Source organism: Manis pentadactyla, chromosome 1 (assembly GCF_030020395.1).
Source record: "Manis pentadactyla isolate mManPen7 chromosome 1, mManPen7.hap1, whole genome shotgun sequence".
Taxonomy (NCBI): domain Eukaryota; kingdom Metazoa; phylum Chordata; class Mammalia; order Pholidota; family Manidae; genus Manis; species Manis pentadactyla.
The window spans coordinates 119,110,142-119,129,999 of record NC_080019.1 but is presented as its reverse complement, the minus strand read 5'-3'; the positions used below and the strand labels follow the sequence as shown (position 1 = coordinate 119,129,999).

The 19,858-nt window shown below is 34.9% G+C and overlaps 1 protein-coding gene across 5 annotated transcripts in view; it reads right to left on the bottom strand.

Annotated features, from left to right (window-relative positions):
- The window catches only part of TP63 (tumor protein p63), a 206,628-nt gene that overhangs the window by 116,420 nt on the left and 70,350 nt on the right, over nt 1-19,858 (bottom strand). For all 5 annotated transcript variants that reach the window (XM_057501115.1, XM_036875282.2, XM_057501110.1 and 2 more), the window contains 2 exons: nt 15,023-15,151; nt 14,145-14,277 (listed from right to left, as the gene is read on the bottom strand). In XM_057501115.1, the coding sequence (XP_057357098.1) occupies nt 14,145-14,277; nt 15,023-15,151 (262 nt within the window). The remainder of the gene's footprint in view (nt 1-14,144; nt 14,278-15,022; nt 15,152-19,858) is intronic.

The window sequence follows — 19,858 nt, the reverse complement described above, 5'->3', positions numbered from 1 at the left end:
GTTGTTTGGAAGGAACACTGCCTCGGGACTTGGAGGAAGATAGAGGTAGCACATTAGTGGAGGGAGTGGGAGAGTAACAGAAGGAGTTAGTTACTTCTCCTTTCACCAGCTCCAGACAGTATTCATATTCATGACTAATTTGTATGAGTGCAATCCCTCACCGCCCACCTCGCCTCCACAAAAAGCACTGATTAGGAAGTATGCATTTTCTCAGATATAAAAATGTTGCTTTTGTGTTGATTTTTGCAAATCCCTCCATCCCCCCCCTTGCCCCAGAGAAGAGAAAGATAAATAAACTCTTTAGATTCCTTGCCCCACAGCCATTATTTAGAACAGGTTTTGGTTATCCATTTCAGAGCACTCTGGTTTATATGTGCTTTCACTAATGGTTCTGGAAAGTGTGTTTGCCTGTGCTATGTTCTCATCAAAGCCACAGTAAGGCATAAGTGGCCTAGCAAGACTGAATTCAGAAGCCTGGGACTGGTGCTTTATCCATTACAGGGGATGTAGGAGTTGAGTAATCACCTTGTCCAGATCCACGTTTTTACACAGAAGAAAGCTGAGACCCAGAGGGGAACGTTATTGGTTCGATAACAGAAAGCCAGTTAGTGACAATGGCATGAAGACTAGGAACCAAACATCCAGACTCCCAGGCCAGTGTTTTTTCACTAAACCTCCCAACTGCTAAAGTTTGAGTGCTTTTCAAAATGCAAGATACAGTAAATTTATAAAGTTCCAAATTTAAAGCTCTAAATTCCCTTCCTATGCTAAAGGACCTCCGAAGAGCTTAATTTTACATGTGATATGTTCATTCTTGAATCTCAAGAAAGAGACAACATACTGGGTTGTGTTTGTTTTCCAGTATCAATTATTCACAAAATAGATGTTTTTTTCCTTCTCTGTAGATCCCTGAGTTTTCCTTCTATCCCATCAATTTTAAGCCACTGAGCTGTCTCTTTTTCTAACAGGCTACTGATATGAAAGGCAAATAAAACATTTTGGTTAAATGAGAGGCAGTTGTGCCTATTTAATTCAATAGCAGAGATGGTTTGTGTTGATTCCCTTCATCAAGGGCAGCCAACATCACTAAATCCACAAAGCCTGACTGAAGTTCAGGTTATAGAAAAATCATCTTTGTACCCAAACCCAGAGATCTAAAATAGATGGCTATTTTTAAAAGCCATATTTTATAAAGCTCTGGTTCTAATTTGAGAGAAAGCATGTAGTAACATCCATTGGAACGAAGCGTACTCAATTCCAAGGCATATCATGTGGGTTTTATTTCAAATGTTGTTTCTGCTTCTCTATCTTGTGCCATAGAGGCACAAAATTGAGATGTCAAAATACCTGCTCTCTTTCTACTTCGTTAAGAGGGTGTGGTGAGAACTGGCTTGAATAATAGCCATTAAGAGCTCTTGAGCTTCTTGGGAGAATGATAAGCAAACACATGAAGTAAGAACTTTTAAACTATAGATGAATTTATGTCTTTTCTAAACACAAAGAATAACTTTGATAGAAAAAAGAGATCAAAATGAAGCTCACATCCATGTAGACAATATACTTTCAATAGGCACCTCATTCAGTTAACCTCTATCCACAAACAGAGGCCCATGCTGCACAAACTGAGTGTCACATACATTGCACACAGACACACATGCACATGTATTTTTTTCACATTTTACCTTTTATCAGATGAAGGCTCCCTTCATCATTCTAATAAAAATCACCCAGCCTCGCTTCTATCAGCCTTATTTTTTATCTCTATCCTAGCATTTTATCAACATTATGATGTGAACACTGTTCTGAAGTTACACAGCCGATTGAACTCTGGCCTGTCTCTCAGTGCTGGGCACCCATTTATTGTCTTTTGTATTTCTATCTCAACAGGTAAGCAACAAATATTTTCTTGTGTAGGATCATTTAGATCATTTATAATCTAGTGCATTAACTTCATATCTGACTCCCTTGCCAATTCTAAGATACAGGTAATGATAATAGACTCAGCTCTTTTAAACTTTGTACCCCCAGTAGAGTATCTTGAATTTATGAATAATCAGTAAATTCTTGTTGAACTGACAGGAATACAAGCTTGAAATTTTAGTCATTTGGCAGGAAGATTCTTATGAACCATCTCTATAATTAAAGAAAGCTAGGTATGAAACTTGTTTAACAACATCTTACTGATAAAGACACATGTAGCCAAGCACTTAATATATTTAATTACTCCTTCTAAAGTATTACATTCTGCTGTTTTTTTTTTCCTATGGCATAAACCAGCAGAACTTCCCACATGTTTTAAGATGCATCACAATTAGAAATACGTTTTTTAAAGTAGAGATTGACCTAGAAGTTTCTTCTCTGTCATTATGGCTGTGCATCCTTGGGCAAGTCACTCCCCACTCAGAACCTGAGCTTCCCCAACCTATGAAAATATATATGTTAAAACATTGGATTGCACCAGTGTTTTCCCAATGTCAGAATCACCTGGAGGATTTATTGAAAGATTGTTGCCCTCCCTGTCATTCTATTTTCTGAGTCAGTAGATCTGGAATAGAACCCAAGAATTTGCATTTCTTAAGTTTTTAAATAATGCTGATGCTGCTGACTTGAGACCACATTTTGAAAACCTCTGAATTAAACCATCCAGGAGTCCATGAAACTTTAACTTCACTATCACACTAAGATTCAAAACCAGGTATATTGCTGCATCTAATTCCAAAGCTTACGCTCTTAATTAGTAGGCTGGAAAAAAATAATACTTTATTATGTTACAATTACTGAATGACACCCAAATAACTAAAATAGCATTTAGTAATTAAAATGAAACTGTTTTCTGTGAGTTCTATGAGTCCTGAATTGACACAACGGTATATTGGCTTTTAAAAGAAATCTGCTTTAAAATTTTATCTTAGTTTGAGGAAAACTCAATTTTCTAAGTTTCAAATGGGAAAGGATGCTCCAGAAAGATTTTATAGCAGCATGCTAGTGTGTCTTCAAACATTACTTCCTTTTTTGGAAGTACAAATCTATACAAATTTCATTTTTTTCCTCATCAAAATTGCTCTACTTGGGATTAATAATTTCCTGTTGCCAGATTTATGACATTCTAAAGAGTAACAGCAACACCTGGCACTGAGAACTGGCCATGTGTGTTGACTGTTCATGCTTTATCTCGTTCTCTAAACAGCTTTTCTTTGGTATATCAGTAACTGCACCATCCTCATTTTGTAGATGAGGAAACTGAGGCTCAAAACATACCGGCATACTGGCATTTAGCCACGGTCATCAGAACAGTGGATGACAGAGCTGGATACAAGGCAGACAGCCATTTACCTCTTGAGCTTGAACTCTTCACACTATATCTTACAGTAGGTGGAGAGGCAGGTCTAGAAATCCAGAAAGCAGGGTTCAGTCCTGACTCTTCCACAAATACTATCAGAAATACTGGAGAAGGCAACACTAATTGACTTGGATCTTCGTTTTCCTGTCTATTAAAGGAAGATTTAACTAGAACACAATTATGTCAAAGTTTCAAGTGGGAAAGGATGCTCCAGAAAGATTTTATAGCTAAGTTCCTAAGACTAATATTCTAGAATTTTCCAATTTTTACAGATTTAAACTATATTAAACTGGTTGCCAAGGCAAGGACAGGTGACTAATAGCATGTGTATTACTTCAAACAAATCAGATTCTCTTTAAGCCAGCATGCTAAGATTTCAACCTGATCAGTTTTTAAGAGGATGCAAGGTCAAAATCAGCTCCTGTGTTTCTACTAAAATCCCTTTCTGTTTATCTGCCCTCTTCAACTTTGTCATTCTGAATGCATACACACTGAGCACAGTGTCTTAAGTAACATTACTGAGGTTACACCAAAGACAGGTGTTAGGCGAACTATTTCCCTGGGGCTATCATTTCCAACTCTCCCTTCTCAGAACAGAGGGAGGGGATAGAAGGAGAAGGATTTCTTTTCAGATTCAACACAGGGACTGCAAACACCTTCCCCTAGGCAATAAATTCTCTGCCAGTGTGCTGCAGTTTACCCAAACACCAAAGCAAAAAGCAAACAGCCCCTTTTGTAAGGGAGGAGCTGTCACCTGTCAAGTGATGTTTGTGAATTTCTAGAGAAGAGAAAAAAAGAAAACCCTTTCCCTTATTTTATTAAGCAGACTGTTTGTTCAAGGTTTGAAATGCATACTTGTATTTAAGGTAAAGTCCCTGGCTTGGCTTGGCACTCTTGAACAAAGTGGTGCCTTCCGATTGGCTCTGCTATACAAAGAACAGAACAGAAACACAGTGTGCCCTTCTGGGGACGCCTGAACCGTCTAAATCGAGTGGATATTGAGCTACCTCATCAGAACCTAAGTAACTACAAACACATTTTCCAAAAACTAGAGGGGTTTTCTGTGTGGATTATATTTTCTTGTTTATTTCATTTGTGCTGATAGAACTAATATACAAAAGGCCTATTTGGCACAATTACGGTTGAATGATTGTTTTAAGAGTATTAGAGATACTGAAAGCAAGACTTAAGAAGTGCCGAGTGGAAAAGGAGACAATGTTATGGCCATTCCCGTGTTCAGGGCTAATCGTAGGAGAAAGCTCAGAAGTATATATACTTTGTCTACCTCTCTTTCTCACCTCTTTCCTCATATAGTTTGTTCCCACCCATCCCTATTAGGCCTGCCTATCCCACTCATAGGTGCTCCATCATTCAAGATGTCTTATTCATCTCTAGTCAAAATTATCATCACTTCCACAGATTGCAATAAAAGGTTTCTCAAGAAAGAATGTTTCATCTTGATGTGCAAATGACTAGAAATTCATTTTTTAATTATCTAGAATATGTGCATTTTTAAAGATGAGATTATACAAACCAAAATTGATTTCAAGTTTATAGACACTTCAGTTGGTGTAAGGGTATACTGAAAAAATAAAATCATGAAAAGAAATTTGATAATAAGTATCAATAACACAGGTGTTCATACAATTTTTCTCAATAATTACAATTTTAAGCATTTAGCACAAGAAAATATGTTGTATATAAATGTTCTTAAAAATATGAATAGAGTAGTTAAATAAATCACTGTGTGTCTATGTAATGTGATATAATACAATTAAAGTTGTTTTGAAGATTAGTAAATAAGAGAAAATGTTTTTCACAGAATTCAAAGGAAAATATTACAAAATTTATATATAACATGATCCAAATATGTCATATAAAAATTTATTTCTTCTAAAGAAAAATACTAGAAAAAAGACTAAAATTGTTATAATTATTATCATTAGGTAGGGATTATATATGTTTTTGATAATCCTAAAATTCTTTTTAATTAGTATGCATTGCTTTTATAATCAGAGCAATTTTTTTATTTGTATTATAAAAAGTAATACATATTTACCTGTCTTACAGTTTTTATAAAAAATAGCATAGTCAGACTAGTGATAACAAAAATACATTTTAATTGACTGTATATTTATATCCCAGAAACTCTGAATGAAAGCAAATCAGATAATGAAAGAAAAAAATCACAGTTCTCTGAGTCTGATGATAAATGTTATGTCCATCCATACAAAAGAGGAAAGAGAGACGCATAGAGGTTATCAAGTTCATACAGGTAAAACTGGTGAAGACATAATTCCATCTACAGTGTATCTTACTAAAAATCATATGCCATAATTCTAAAGTAAGAAATTTTAAATCTTTATATTAAATATGAGGTAGTCGTCAAAGTTAAAAAATAAAAGCCTTCATTCAAATCTGCCTACTCTGAACTCTAGACGTTTTCTGGAAGACACCAAAAGAGGGAAGTAGAGATGGGAGAAAACTAAGAAACTTGGAGCAAGAGAATGTATAGGAAGAACAAAAGGAAGGGGGTAGTGGTGGTAGGAGGGTTGTCTGGAGGCCCTATGGAGACCAAAGTGGGACAGTAAGGGAAGGAAAATAGGGATGCCTTCCTTGAAGTGAGCTCTTGATATCACAGTCAGATGTAGAGTTGGATAACATTGTGCACCACCAAGACACATAGAAAATGATTGCTCTTTGTATGATACATCAGCAATCATGTACTTTCCACCTTTGATCCAGGAAGAGGCATGCAGGAAGGGTGATATAGAATGTTGGAGTGACTCATGCAGCAAAATTGTTAACCAGCCCCTTGTTGACTGACTGTGGTACTTAATGAAAAATACTTTGTTCACAGTGTGTTTAATATATGTATATTTTTTTAAAGAGTTACACTTATCAAATGGATACATAAAACAACTGATTAAAAACTATTTTGATACAATTCTATAATGCTAGGAATATCTATAGGTGTGGTTCAAATTGGGTTATATGTTAGTCTCTGTGTGTGTGTGTGTGTGTGTGTGTGTGTGTGTGCGCGCCTGCATATAGAGACAGGGAGGGAGGAAAGGATGAGGGATGTATGGAAGCAACATTTATAAACTTTTAATAAAAATTTAGCAAATTGTAACTTTTATATGGTTTATATTCCTGTTTATAAAACATAAGTATTTATATTTATTTGGAAAAATTCATTCTGATGAAAAAAGGGTACATGAAATTCCTTATTTTTCCTGATAACATTCCATCAGAAATGTAACAGTGGTACAAAGAGAGAGCAACATCAATGATAAATATCCTTCAAATAAATAGACACTTCTCTTTAAAATACATTTGCAATTTAAAGTAAAAATTATAAGACAATCTGATGGAGTGTTTAGTATACATAGATGTAAAATACGTGACAACTATAATAACATGGGTTGCAGTTATGAAGCCAAAGTTGTGGTAAGTTTTCTACATTCCATTTGAAGTTGTAAAATAATGATTCTCAATATTGAAAATTTTGTGAATATTGTGAAAATTTACAAATATTGCAATCTTTAAAGCAAACACTAATAAATAGGCAAAGAGATATAGCCAAAACCAAAAAACAATTACAATCAAGTACTAAAAATAGATCAAATTATCAAAATGGTAACAGTAAAAAGAGAAACAGAAGAAAATGAAAATGAAGGGAACACACAAATAGAAAATAAATGATAGACTAAAAAAACACCATCAAAACAAAAACACATATTGATAAACACATTAAGTATAAATGATGTATGTCAATTAGTAGACAAAGAGTGCCACAATTGATAAAAAGTGATACAACTATATGCTGTCTAGAAGAAATTCACGTCATATATAATGATAAGTATAGGTTGAAAGTAAATGGTGGGGAAAAGATTTAACTGCAAACATTAATAAAAATAAAGTTACTTGGACTATATTAATTTAAATAAAGGCAAAGTAGACATCAAAGCAAAGTATAATAAGAGGGATAAAAAGATATATAATGATAGAAGATCAGTTTACCAAGAAGGTGTACAAACTTAAATATGATGGATCTAAAAACAGAGTTCTAATATATATGAAGTAAATCTGACAGATTTAAAAGGAGAAAGTTGAAGATTTTGAAAGTCTTTTCTTAGTAATCAATAGAAATGCCGGACAGAAAATAAGCAAGGGTATAGAAGAACTACATAATACCACAGACCAATGGGATCTAACTGACATTTATAGCACATTCCATCTAACACAAACAAAATATAGTCTTTTCAAGTGTCCGTGGTGCATTCACCAAGATAAACCATATCTAGACTTATGGAAGAAACCTTAACAAATTTTAAAAAACTGAAGTCATACAAAGTATCTTTTTTTATCATAATGAAATTAAAGTAGAATAACTGAAAGATAACAAAATATCTAAATACCTGGAAATTAAACAACATGCTTGTAAATCATATTTGTCAAAGACAAAGTCTCAAGGGAAATAAGAAAATATTTTAAGTTGAACAAAAATGAAAATACAACATATCAAAATATATGAGATGTAGCCAAAGCAGTGTTCAATGTGAAATTTAGAAAAGTAAACATGAATGTTAAAAGAGAAGAAATATCTCACATTCATTAATTTAAATAACCAATTTATGAAACCTAAAAGAAAAAGAAGAACAAAATAAACCTGAGAAAGCAAAGAAAGGAAATAACATAAAACCAGAAATAATGAAGCTGAAAACAGACAGTAGAGAAAAACAGTGAAACCAAAAAGCTGAGCTGGTTCTTTGGAAGATTAATTCAATTGATAAATCTCTAGCAAGACCAACAGAGAAAAAGGGAGAGGCTACAAATTACTAGAAATGAAGCAGGATATTATGGATCCCACAGACATTAAAAGGGTAATAAAGGAATACTCCCCAAAATTCTACACACATACAACTTCAAAACCTTTGATGAAATTAATTCCTCAAAAACTACAATTTATGACAACTTACACACAAAAAAATAGATCATCTTAATGGTCTCATTACAACTAAAGAAACTGAATTTGAAGAGCTCCCCCCACAAGAAAAAAAAAACTGAGGCCCACATGGTTTCACTTGCAAATTCTACCAAATGCTTAATAAGAAATAATATCAATTCTACATAATACAGGATATAAAAGATATCTCATACAAAATACAGACAGTGAAATCACACTGAGGTTCATGAACAAGAGGACTGCCAAGACGAAAATGACCATACATCATAACTACTAGTGCCATCTCTCAGTGGTGAGCTTAACCCTCATTCCTTATAAACTGTAATTTGTTTCCTATCTGAGTCCAAAACTTGTAAAATCTATAGGTTTATAACTGGTCTTATCATTTTAGATATTATAAACAATGCTGCAATGAAGCCTTCATTTTTGTTCATGCATCTGTATGTGTGTGTGTGTGTGTGTGTTTATTTATATTGAAATCGTTTTGTGGAAAAAAATATCCTATAAACGACACTTACGGGCAAAGAGTTAGTGTCTTTAAAACTAAATAAATTAATGGGCAAATTGCCCTCCAAATACATTATATCAATTTATAATCCCACCAGAAGTGAAAAGAATGACTGTTTCCTAACCATCTCACCAGCACTAGATAGTATCAATCATTCAAATCTTTGCTGACCAGACAACTGAAAAATAATCCCATTGTTTTAAATCAGAATTTTTTTTATTATTAGAGAAGTTGAATATTTTATATCTGTTAAACATCTGTGAATTATTTATACTCTTTGCCAAAGTGGGAGATTTAATCTTTCGCTTATTAATTTTTAAGTATTTAGTTTATTAGGGCTATTAAACCTTTGTCAGGTGTTGTAATTTTTCTATATAAACATCATATTACCCAAAGTTTTCAGTTTTATCTCTTAAAATTTCTGAGCTTTACATTATGGTGTTTTAATAAATTATTTTCATAATAGCTACCCAAATTTAAACTACTTTTTCCTTTTCCTGATTTGCTCAACGGACTCAAGTTTCAATGCCTAAATAAAAATCACCTTTCTGTAACACATTGCCTGTCACTCTCAGGCATATTAAATCATTCCTTTTTCGTGTCTTAAAAAAATATACATCTGAATAATTTCATAAGTGATTTTATACATTCTGGCCTTTCTGCTGGACTGTGGTCTTTTCAAGGCGAGAGACCATGATTTGTTCATCTGTATCACGAAGGACATAATGTATAGTAAGTGCTAGCGAAATGCTTGTGGCCCGATCTAGTGCATATACTTGAAATCTTATATGAATCTTGGGTGCTAAGAGATGTAGGGGCTCTGGCATTATGTTGTGGCCTGAGCCTTTCCAAATACAAATACACAATCTGTTCTTTTCATATGTAACGCTGAAGACTCTTCACATACAACTGGGATGCTACATTAAGAATTTACAAAAATGGATGGTTTCAAATAATTACTACTCAGATACTTAGGGAAAAACGCCATTCAGCTAAACAGGGCTTCTTTCAAAGTATGAAGGAAAAAACAGATGCAAAAGTAAGAGCTATATGGTTTCCATTAATCATTCTGGGAGACTGTTCAAGTGTATCATCGTCCACTTCTTGAAGACATAACAAGAATGTTTAGTTAATAAATAATGCAAAGCTGATATGTAAGTGTATTAGACAACAGAATCAACAGCCAGCAAAGATCTGGGAAACAGGTTAAATGAGGTATTTTTTGGAGAAATCCCACTCAGCTGCATTTGCTAATCCGATGCAGTCATCCTTCAGTGACATTAAAATCATTCTAATGAAGAAGGCACACGCATTCTCTGCAATTCAAATTTCCTTTGTTAATAATCAGATCAAACCATTATGATTTCATTTCATAACTGTTGTTAAAGTGAAGGTTGTATCAAAAACTAATGAAATGGAATGACATTCTCAATTTTAACATTTCTGTCCTTAATAATCTGACATGTTGTTTCATGCCCAAGATTCATATTCTTGCATAGCGAGAGAATGCTTGGCTGAGATCCCACATTTTAAAAGTATCGTATGTGTAAGGAAATAGTTTATTTGCAGAGTTTTGGAGCTATTTAGTTATTAACCTATACACAGAAAAGTGAAAATTTGCTGCCAAGTAATGGAACAAAAAGGGCCTCACATCATTTTCAGCAGCAGTCAGTTTAGGATGAGGAAACTAAGAGGATCCTTGTTCTTATTTTTCAAAGCTAACACTAGTTGTAACATCCTGAGAAGACCAACATTTTGCAACTTGTGTTGCTGAGGATGATTGCTGTTATCTAGTCCCACCTGTGTGGCCTCCATATGTGGACATACATAACGATGTTGGAATAGTCCTAAGGTAAGGGAAGACCCAGGATTTATATAGACCTATAATTTATTAGCTCTGCCTTACTTCTTTGGAGATAAAAACAGGGTAGCCACAGATAGGCAAGTCTGCTTATTTAATTAAGTTCATTCTCACTCTACTTGTATATTTCTTTCAATATAGTTGCTCCCAAATGACCTATTTTGTTTCCCCCATTGGCAAAATCCCATTTCATTATTTTCCAGCTCTTTCTGAATCAATTCAGTCCCCATTCCTTGCAAAATTTTCTGTCCTTGGTCCTATTTCCTCGTTTCTGGTTATTCTCAAATTAGTTGTAAAAATTTTCAAGTCACAGGCGCTAATCAGCGATGGTAGAACTCTGCATTATCATTCCTAATTGCCGATGGTGTTCTGTGCTTCTCCAGGGGAGAAAAATATTATGGAGATTCTCTACTTCAAGAACATTCTATGGGAAAAGAGTAGAGGTTTCTCTACACATGCTTAAAATACATAGGAATAGACAGATACTTAAGAAGAAATAGAGCTTAAGTTCCTCTCAAATATCATACCTTGGAGGAAAAATATGAAAGGAAAAGATTGAGTTCAGGAAGTTGGATAGAATACTGACATTGCTGCTGACTGTACATATCATGCTACAAAAGTCATGTAACCTCTTTTGCCTTGATTTATTAATTTATAAGAGGCTAATAAATTCAACCTTATAAAGCTATTGGAAAAACTAAATAAAGTATCAAATATGTTAATTATCATCAAATACTGATGCCTAAGAAAAATGCAATTTCAAAACTTTGTAATTTAGACAGCTAAAAGGAAAATCTGGATCAATTTCAAATTGAATATACCCAGTTTCAATCAGGTCACTCCTCTTATGAGCATTATTAAAAATCTATTTCAAAGCATTCATGTCAAGTATATTTACTAATAACTGATGCTCAGGTAATAATGTTGAACACAAATGGATAATCCTCTTAAATATCAATATTTCTCAAATAATAATAAGCTAAAAACCATACAGCAATGCATTCTTAGCTTGACAAGACACTTAGCATGAGAACAATTAGGTATTTTCTTGGTTTTTCTCTCTTTCTTCATTCTTACCTTCTTCCAACATTATTGCAAAGCTTCTCTGACTCCATTCAGATGCTATACTAGGTCTTCTTCAAAGTTCCCTTTAGGTCGTTTATAAAAAGTACTAAAATAGACTCTAAATGACTGAAGTTTTAGGGCTCAAATCTGGATTCTTTCAAACAAAATTCGGAAAACAATAGAGGTAAAGAATAAATAATTAGAAAGTATAATACTTCCTGCAAGGATACAACATAACCGAAAGGGAAAGAATACAAGAGGAAGATGGGACAGGAAGATATGCTGCTGTGACTGTTTGGGCAGAGAAGAGCCCCACTGACTGGAGATTTCTAGGTGTGTGCTACTCAATACCGACCAACTAGCGACATGTGGTAATTTACATTTAAATTGACTAAAGTTATAATTAAGTTCCTCAGTTGTAGTAGCCACATTTCAAATGTATACATGTGGCTGTTGGCTACTGTGTTGAACAGTAGACATAATAGGACATGTCCATCAATGAGAGAAATTTCTTTTGGACAGTTCTTTTCTGTTTGAAAGAGAATTTTTTAGAACTTCCGAGTTTTATTTCCTATGACTTCAACATTCCCTAAAGACTTCTTATATGCCAAATACTGTAACAAATACTGAGCATGACAAAGTATGGTCCCTCTCTCCTTTAGAGAGAGACAAATAAACAACCATAATATTGTATAATAAGTAATATGACTAAAATATACCTAGGTCACTTCAAAGAAATGGTCTCTAATTGAAACGGGTGGAAAATAGTGATATGGAAAATCTTCTCAGAGAAGGTAGGACAAACGGGTGTTGAGGGATGGATAAAAACTGGTGACAGAGAAGAAAAAATAAAGGAGGGTGTGTTCAAGGAGTAAATTTCTAATAATACAAAGAACTAAGAAAGAGCATGACACATTAAGAAACTACATGCTTCAGTGTGTGAAAGATGATAATAGGAACTGTAAATACAAACCCTGATTCTCCATTTTAAACTTTATATAACTTGCTTACTTTTAAGTCCAAGAGTCAGCTGAAAACCCCTGGACAGAATATAAAAAGATAGGTTTTCCTATGCTGGTGTTACTCAGCAATTGAGAGATGATATTACTAAGTAAATTGGGATATACTAATTTCTGAGTCTTTCTCAAATCAGAATTTACCCATATTTCTGTTTAATTATAGTACATTCCAAGGCCTTCAGTTACCTGCCCACTGGATTTATCTGCCAGTTATTTATTATTATTATTATTATTATTATTATTATTATTATTATTTATATCCTCTCTTCACCAGCTCAAGAATAACTGAGAAATGGAAAGGGCCAATGAAAGAATTTTTCCCTTATCAACTTAGTAACAAAACATCAAGGTATTTGTAAAGTTACAGCTTTGCATATTTGGTTGTTTCCACTCTCATCTCCCCACTTCACCTTCTCCCAAAATTAAAACGTACAATTCTTATAAAAAAGTATCTAGTAAAAACTCCAGTAAAATCTTATATCAGACAAGAAAGCCATTTTCTAAAGAAATTTCCAAAATCAATCAGGTCAGCATATAATCAATGACAAGTCAACCTCTTTCTTGGCTGTTTTTTTTTTTCCTATTTATATAGAATCTTTTTAATGGAAAATCTTGCAAGATTTGTATGGCGAATGAATGATTTAAAAAAAAATGAAAGGAAGAAACCCACCAGCATGATGGACTGTGCAAATAAAAGAAATTTCCTCTGAACATCTCAGGAAGTTTTTTACTATCATTAATCCATTCCACTCCTTAACTACCTGGGAGGTATGTGGCACATAAGGTCTCCCCAATTTATAGATTAGGAATTTAGGCCTCAGGTCATGAGTGACTAGATGGTAAAGTAAAAAAAAAAAAAAAAAAGCCTGTGCCTGTTTTATGTATTATCTTCTGCCCTCTTATTCTTTTGCCAGGTACTTAATCTATGCATTTTCACATACAATTTACTTCATCCTCCTTCATTTAAGAAGGATGGCTCCTTGAGATGCTGTTTGCCATACTGGCAAGTGTGTTTTTGAAAGAATTCAGATCTAGGATCTGGTTTTGACTCTTGTCTCCACAAGCTGTAAAACCTTAGACTGATACCATCCTCTCTGAATTGGGACAGACAATGAAGAGCAATTCAGATAAAGGATGTAAGGAATTATTTTCAATGCCCTTCTTCATACCAGTGAAAACATGTGCATTGTGGAGAGTTGAGGCAGACCCAGAATCCACAAACTCTTCATCCCCTCATCTCTCTGCTGACCGTGCTAACCCTATTACCAATGGCTTTGCCTATTTGGAGCCACCGGCCTTTTACTATGTCATGAAAACGACAGGTTTAACCGAGATGTGGATAGTATGGCACACAGATTAGAAGAGAAGCTCATGCCACTCACCCACATGGGGTCCCCCAGTTCCGAGTCTTGCATGCGGATACAATCCATGCTAATCTCAATCTTGTTTCTTGCACCATTTTCTGATGGTTCATCCACAAAGTTTAAGTCAATGGGCTGAACTGAACATATGGGCCTACCGTAAAGGAAAAATAGAAGTGTGTTAGTTGTGGAAAGAGACTGAAACACACTTACCCATTTGGTAACAAAGAAGTCTTTTTGCTTCAAAATTGGCAAATCTGGTTGGTTGGTGTCAGAAACCACATTTTTGCATCCTGCTCAGCTACTTACCAGATGTGTAATTCCAGGCTGTTCAAACCTAAGCCCTATTTATAATATGTGAATCATGACCCTGTATTAGTTGGGAATTGCTGGGTGGAACACAGGAGAAAATGGGGGTGTCAGGGAGAGTATTGTATACCCTTTCCTTTAGGGTTCCCAGTGCTCTGATACCCTTTCACCTTCCCCTAAATTTACTCAGTTATCAAATGAGGCATAAATGACCAACAAATTTTAGTGTTTTACTTTTCAGGAAATATTTGCTTTGTAACAAAGTAAATATGTCTTTGGGCCAAAGGAATAGATTTTGTGTATCAAGGAGTCATTGGGGAAATTGTTTGGGGTTAGGCAGGAGAGCCCTTTTGAGCCTCCAAAATTATATCACCTTAGAATAACAATTATTGTTTGCTATTGCAAACTGAATAAATCCCCACTGAATTTTGAACACAGAGATACTATTGGAAGTAATTATTATTTTCCAACATTATCAATTGATTTTTATTGATTCTAGAATCATGCCCTAAGAAGCAATATTTTGACAGCCCACATTTGCCTATTTATAATAATTTAACTACAACATTTTTTGCTTATTTGATACTTACTGTTCCAGAAAATCCCAGATATGCTGGAAAACTTCTGGACTGAGGAATTCACTTGTCTGTGTGCTCTGGGACATAGTGGATCGGTAATAACTTTCTTTCCAAGAGAAATGAGTTGGGGTTTCTCCGAACCTTAAAAAGACAAAAATGAAACTAAGATTATAGTTCCTGTATTTAAGATACTGAATAATAAAATTAAGCATACTCAATCAAGAAAAAACAAGTGATTCCCCAACTCAGGCAGGCATATATTGTAAATTTTACAAGTTGCACAATTGGTGTTTCTTCAGGCAGTGCCATGGATCCCATTTTGCCATAAAATAAGATAATCATATTTTCTATCCAAGCTCTCCTTTCCTAACTAATCATGTTGTTACACTCTGCACTTCCATTATCCAATATCTACATTCTGCAGATTTCAAAAAGAAAATAAACATTCCCTCATTAAATCTGATAAGTCTGACCTATTATTAAACCCATTTAATAAATGCCTCAACTGATTATCTGCCCATTCTGCCTCCAGCAGGTAAAAAGTAGAATAAAAAAATAAACAGAAACAAGTTGAGAAAGTTTCAATTTCACTCTCAGCATAATCACCCTTCTCATAACTACCACCTTAGCATCATGCCCATGGACCATAAAATCAAACCTCAGAACGTGGGTATGTATAGGTTTTTAATTGGAGTGTAAAATTCTATGTTTGACTAAAAGATAAGCAAACATCCAAATACTTTACAAATGAATACTATGTCTGTTTGCCCCATTTTGTTGCTAGGTTTTCAAGTTTGCCTTTACTTAGAAAAAAGTAACCTTGATCCCTATATATGTGAAAGAAAACATGAGCTTTCTCAGGTGATATTGTCTCCAAGTGTGCATATTATCTGCACAAATCATCTTAGTATGTGATTTATTGATTATCGGTAGACTAATTTTACCCCAGGATGAAATTAGCTAAGCTCTTAATCATCACCGTGAATATTATAAAGAGTTAAATAGTGTACTAGGATAGTCAATCATCTTAAATTTGCAAATGAATACTCTGCTCTAGTTGAATTATAGCAGATAATAGCATTGGATTTACTGTTGATAATTTCTACGCTATATGGAGAAGCATGGTCAAACATACATAGAGCATGTATAATTTTCCAGGAAGCATAACAGACACTGGAAATAAAAAATGAACAAGACTGCCTCATCCCCTAGAAGGTCATGGTTAGAAGATAAGGCAGGAAAACAAGCTTCTAAAAAATGCAGCAAGAGTATGTCTAACATTATAAAAGCACAAAGATGAAACATGCTTCATCTGAGAAATCAAGGAGAAGAGCCTTAGCAGATGAGGAGAAATTAGCCATGCCAGGTAAGGACTAATGGTATGAGTGAGCAATCTGCAGCTATAGCATATATATAATCCTAAAATGGAAAAGAACTTGGTGTTTGAGAGCAAATTACAAGTAACTTTATGTCAGTACAGTGTAAACATTTGGGACAGAGAATGCTAGGGGATAGAGCTGGAGAGGGAAGTAGAAACTTGTATGCTATCTTAAAAGCAAACAAACAAATATTTCAATACTTCTAGTGAGAACTGAAAGATATTTTTTGTAAGGCATTTTGAAATGAGCATTTTATTTTGAGATAGATGTAGATTCACATGCAGTTATAGTAAATAATACAAAGGGCACCCGTGTCCTCTTTACCCAGTTCCCCCAATGGTAAGAAGCATCTTGCAAAACTATCATATAAGATTACAGTCAGGATATTGACATTGATACCATCTACTGATCTTATTCAGAAATTCTCTGTTTTACCTGTGTTCATTTGCATATGAAGACATACATGTGTTTGTATGTGCATTTAATTTAGTTATATACCATTTTTTATCCCATGTGCAAGTTAGTATCCACCTTTACAGTATTAAGGTATTTGAAACATAGGATTAACATAGAGTATGTTTTGTACTGATATATCTGGAAGATGTGTGCAGGAAGAATTTATAGCAAATCAGTTTATAGGCAGCATAGTCATTTAGGAGTTGTTGCAGCCATCCAGGTAAGATAATAGGATGAGAGCAGAAGCCGATATGGAGACTATAGGGACAAATTCAATTATTAACAAAAAGGTTAAATCATATATTGTTTATGTTACTAATGGAATGACAAGAAAGAGTCAAGGATAACTTTAAGTTTCCAGCTTTCTTGGCCTGAGTGGTTGGTGATTTTACTACCTAAATCAGTAAATACAATTTGAAGATCCAACTCAGAGAGAAAGGAGAAGTGATGAGTTCCATTTATCCATGTTGAGTTTGAAGTACCTGTGGAACATAGAAAAAGTGAAGCAGACAGTTAAATAAGCCTTCAACACTGGGAAGAGGAATGGGTCAGAAGTTTCGAAGCAGAAATCTTCATTGTAGGGTGAAAATGAAGACATGCAAGTGGACACTATGGCCTATGCAGAGCAGGTACAATTAACAGAGGAGGGGCCTTATTGGAGACTCTAAGAACTAACAGGCACTGAGAAGTTTATGGCATCTTAGAAGCTAAGAGACAAACATTTTAAAGAAAGGATCAACAGCTGGGTAAGAAAGATAAATGTGGTGGAGGGATCCAGGAATGTAAGACCTGAAACATATCTACTAGGTTTGACCTGAGGAGGTCATTGGTATCCTTGCCAGTAACACTCTGCAAATTCATGAAGGCACAAAGCAAATTTCAGTGATTTTAGGAGTACATAGAGGTATAGAGGATATAATCTTTTGATATATTTGGATGAAAAGAACCTGAATTATACTTAAAGAGGCAAATCAGAAAGGAAAGAGCCAGACAGGAAAGGGTCAAGGACATAGGTAGAGAGGACGGCCTCGAACTTAAGCCCTAGGTTCCTCATTTCAGGATGGAATAAAGGAGACAAAATCAAGGTCGTATGTAAATGTGTTTAAAGAAGACAAACAGAGACACTGCTTGAGAGCATCAATTTTCTTGAAGAAGCAAAAAGCCAAGTTATCTAGGGAGGGAATAAGGCATTGAGTATTCGGTTAGATGAGAAAGATGAAGGCTTAGAAATGGAAGTGAGGTTTGGAAACATGAATTTGCCATGGTCCTAACTTGGCACAGTTCTGTGATTCTCTGGCTCATTCCACTTGAGAGTAGTGGGGAAGAAAATAGATGAAATGACTCTTAGTATTGTTTCACTCTTTAGGTCATGGGCACCAGAGAAATAAGGGAACCGTGAAGACTAGTTTGGGGTCCAAATTGGAGAGGACAGGAAAAAGGCTAGAACAGAAGTAAGAATGGAGAAACAAAATGGCTTTATTGATGTTGCAAAGCACATAAATAGAAAGAATGAAGTGAGAAAGTTAACCTGGTAGAGAGGGAAGTAAAAGTGGGCTATCAGAGTTTATGATATCCCTATAGCCACATCTAGAAAATTAATCTCTAATTAGAAGAGAATCTAAAAATCCAATATCTTTACATTAAAGGTGTAAATTAATTACTGTTATTTCATTTTTGGACTTGGGCAGACTTGGTTTATATACTCCCAATTGGTGAGTAGAAAGGAAGCTAAATTTAGTGGCTCTAATACTGAAGTGAGTATTATGAGAATAATCTCATGGATGACACTTTTGGATATTTTGATTAACATTAAAATTTCCTCTTCAGAGAAAATTAGAGAAAGAAGTAGGGAAAATTAGAGTAAAAGCAATTCCTAGCTATTGACAAAAATGGAGGTGAACAAATATGACTTATTCAAATCCCCAAATGCAAGTAGACTTTCATGTGAATTGTCTCGTACATGGCCCTACAACCATGTCCATAACTTCTGAAGAGCCAAACCCTGTGACTGAGCAGCCTGACAGCCAGGTGGACACCAGAAGGTAAACACAACAACACAAAGCAGATTCTCAGCAATCATTATTTCAGTGTGTGAGATTCCATATAAAACAGTACAAGAGTTTTTAAGATGGCAGAAATTGAAGTGAGGTTTTTAAGAGATTGGTAGATAATGTGACCTATATTTTAAATATTGAAAAATATGAGACTTATTAAAAAAGGAAGAGAGTTAGATGGAAGGAAGACACTATCACTTTATCTAAAGCAGGAGAAACAAATACTGCCAGCTGTGGAGTCATTATTTCTGCTTTTTCACTATTTCCACATGAAGTTCTGCTTTCTCTGTGTGTTCCCCCTGCCATTCCTCAGTTTCACATTTTTCCTCAAGTTTCTCTCTCGCCCTAAAGACCTGCCCTATAAATCAACCATCTGCAAAACCTTGGACAAGCCTCTCAATGAGAGCTTCAGATTCCTTTGATGTGACGTGGGGATAATCCTGTGTGTGAGCCTCTGTGCTGCCTCCCAAACGTCTGTCTACCCAATCCCCAGGGTCCTCCTCCCCACAAAGTAGTTTCTGGTCCCTTTTGGAAATACAATATTTCTTCAAATTTTCCTGGTCTTTCGTTGCATCTCAACAATGTTAATTTACCCTACTTTGCTTATACAACAATTAATCTACTATTTCAGGATTTTAAGAAACTTCCAGGCAAAGCTCATATCTCTCATCTTCACATTTCTAGTGATTTTATATTTCTTTGAGGTTAGAGTGGAAGAAATGTGGGTTCTGAAGTGAGAAAGACTTGGGTTCAAATCTTAGCTCTACTACTGACATACTGCAAGGCCATGGCCAAGTTCATTAGCCTCTTTGTACCTTAAGTTCGTCAACTATGCTTCCCTCATAGGGTGATTGAGAGGCTTACTTGGAATCCTGTGCTACCTGTTTTCTGTACAGTGACTGGTAGTCAATATATTGGTCCAATTAGATCAAGTACTAAACAATTTGTATCCAGGAAAT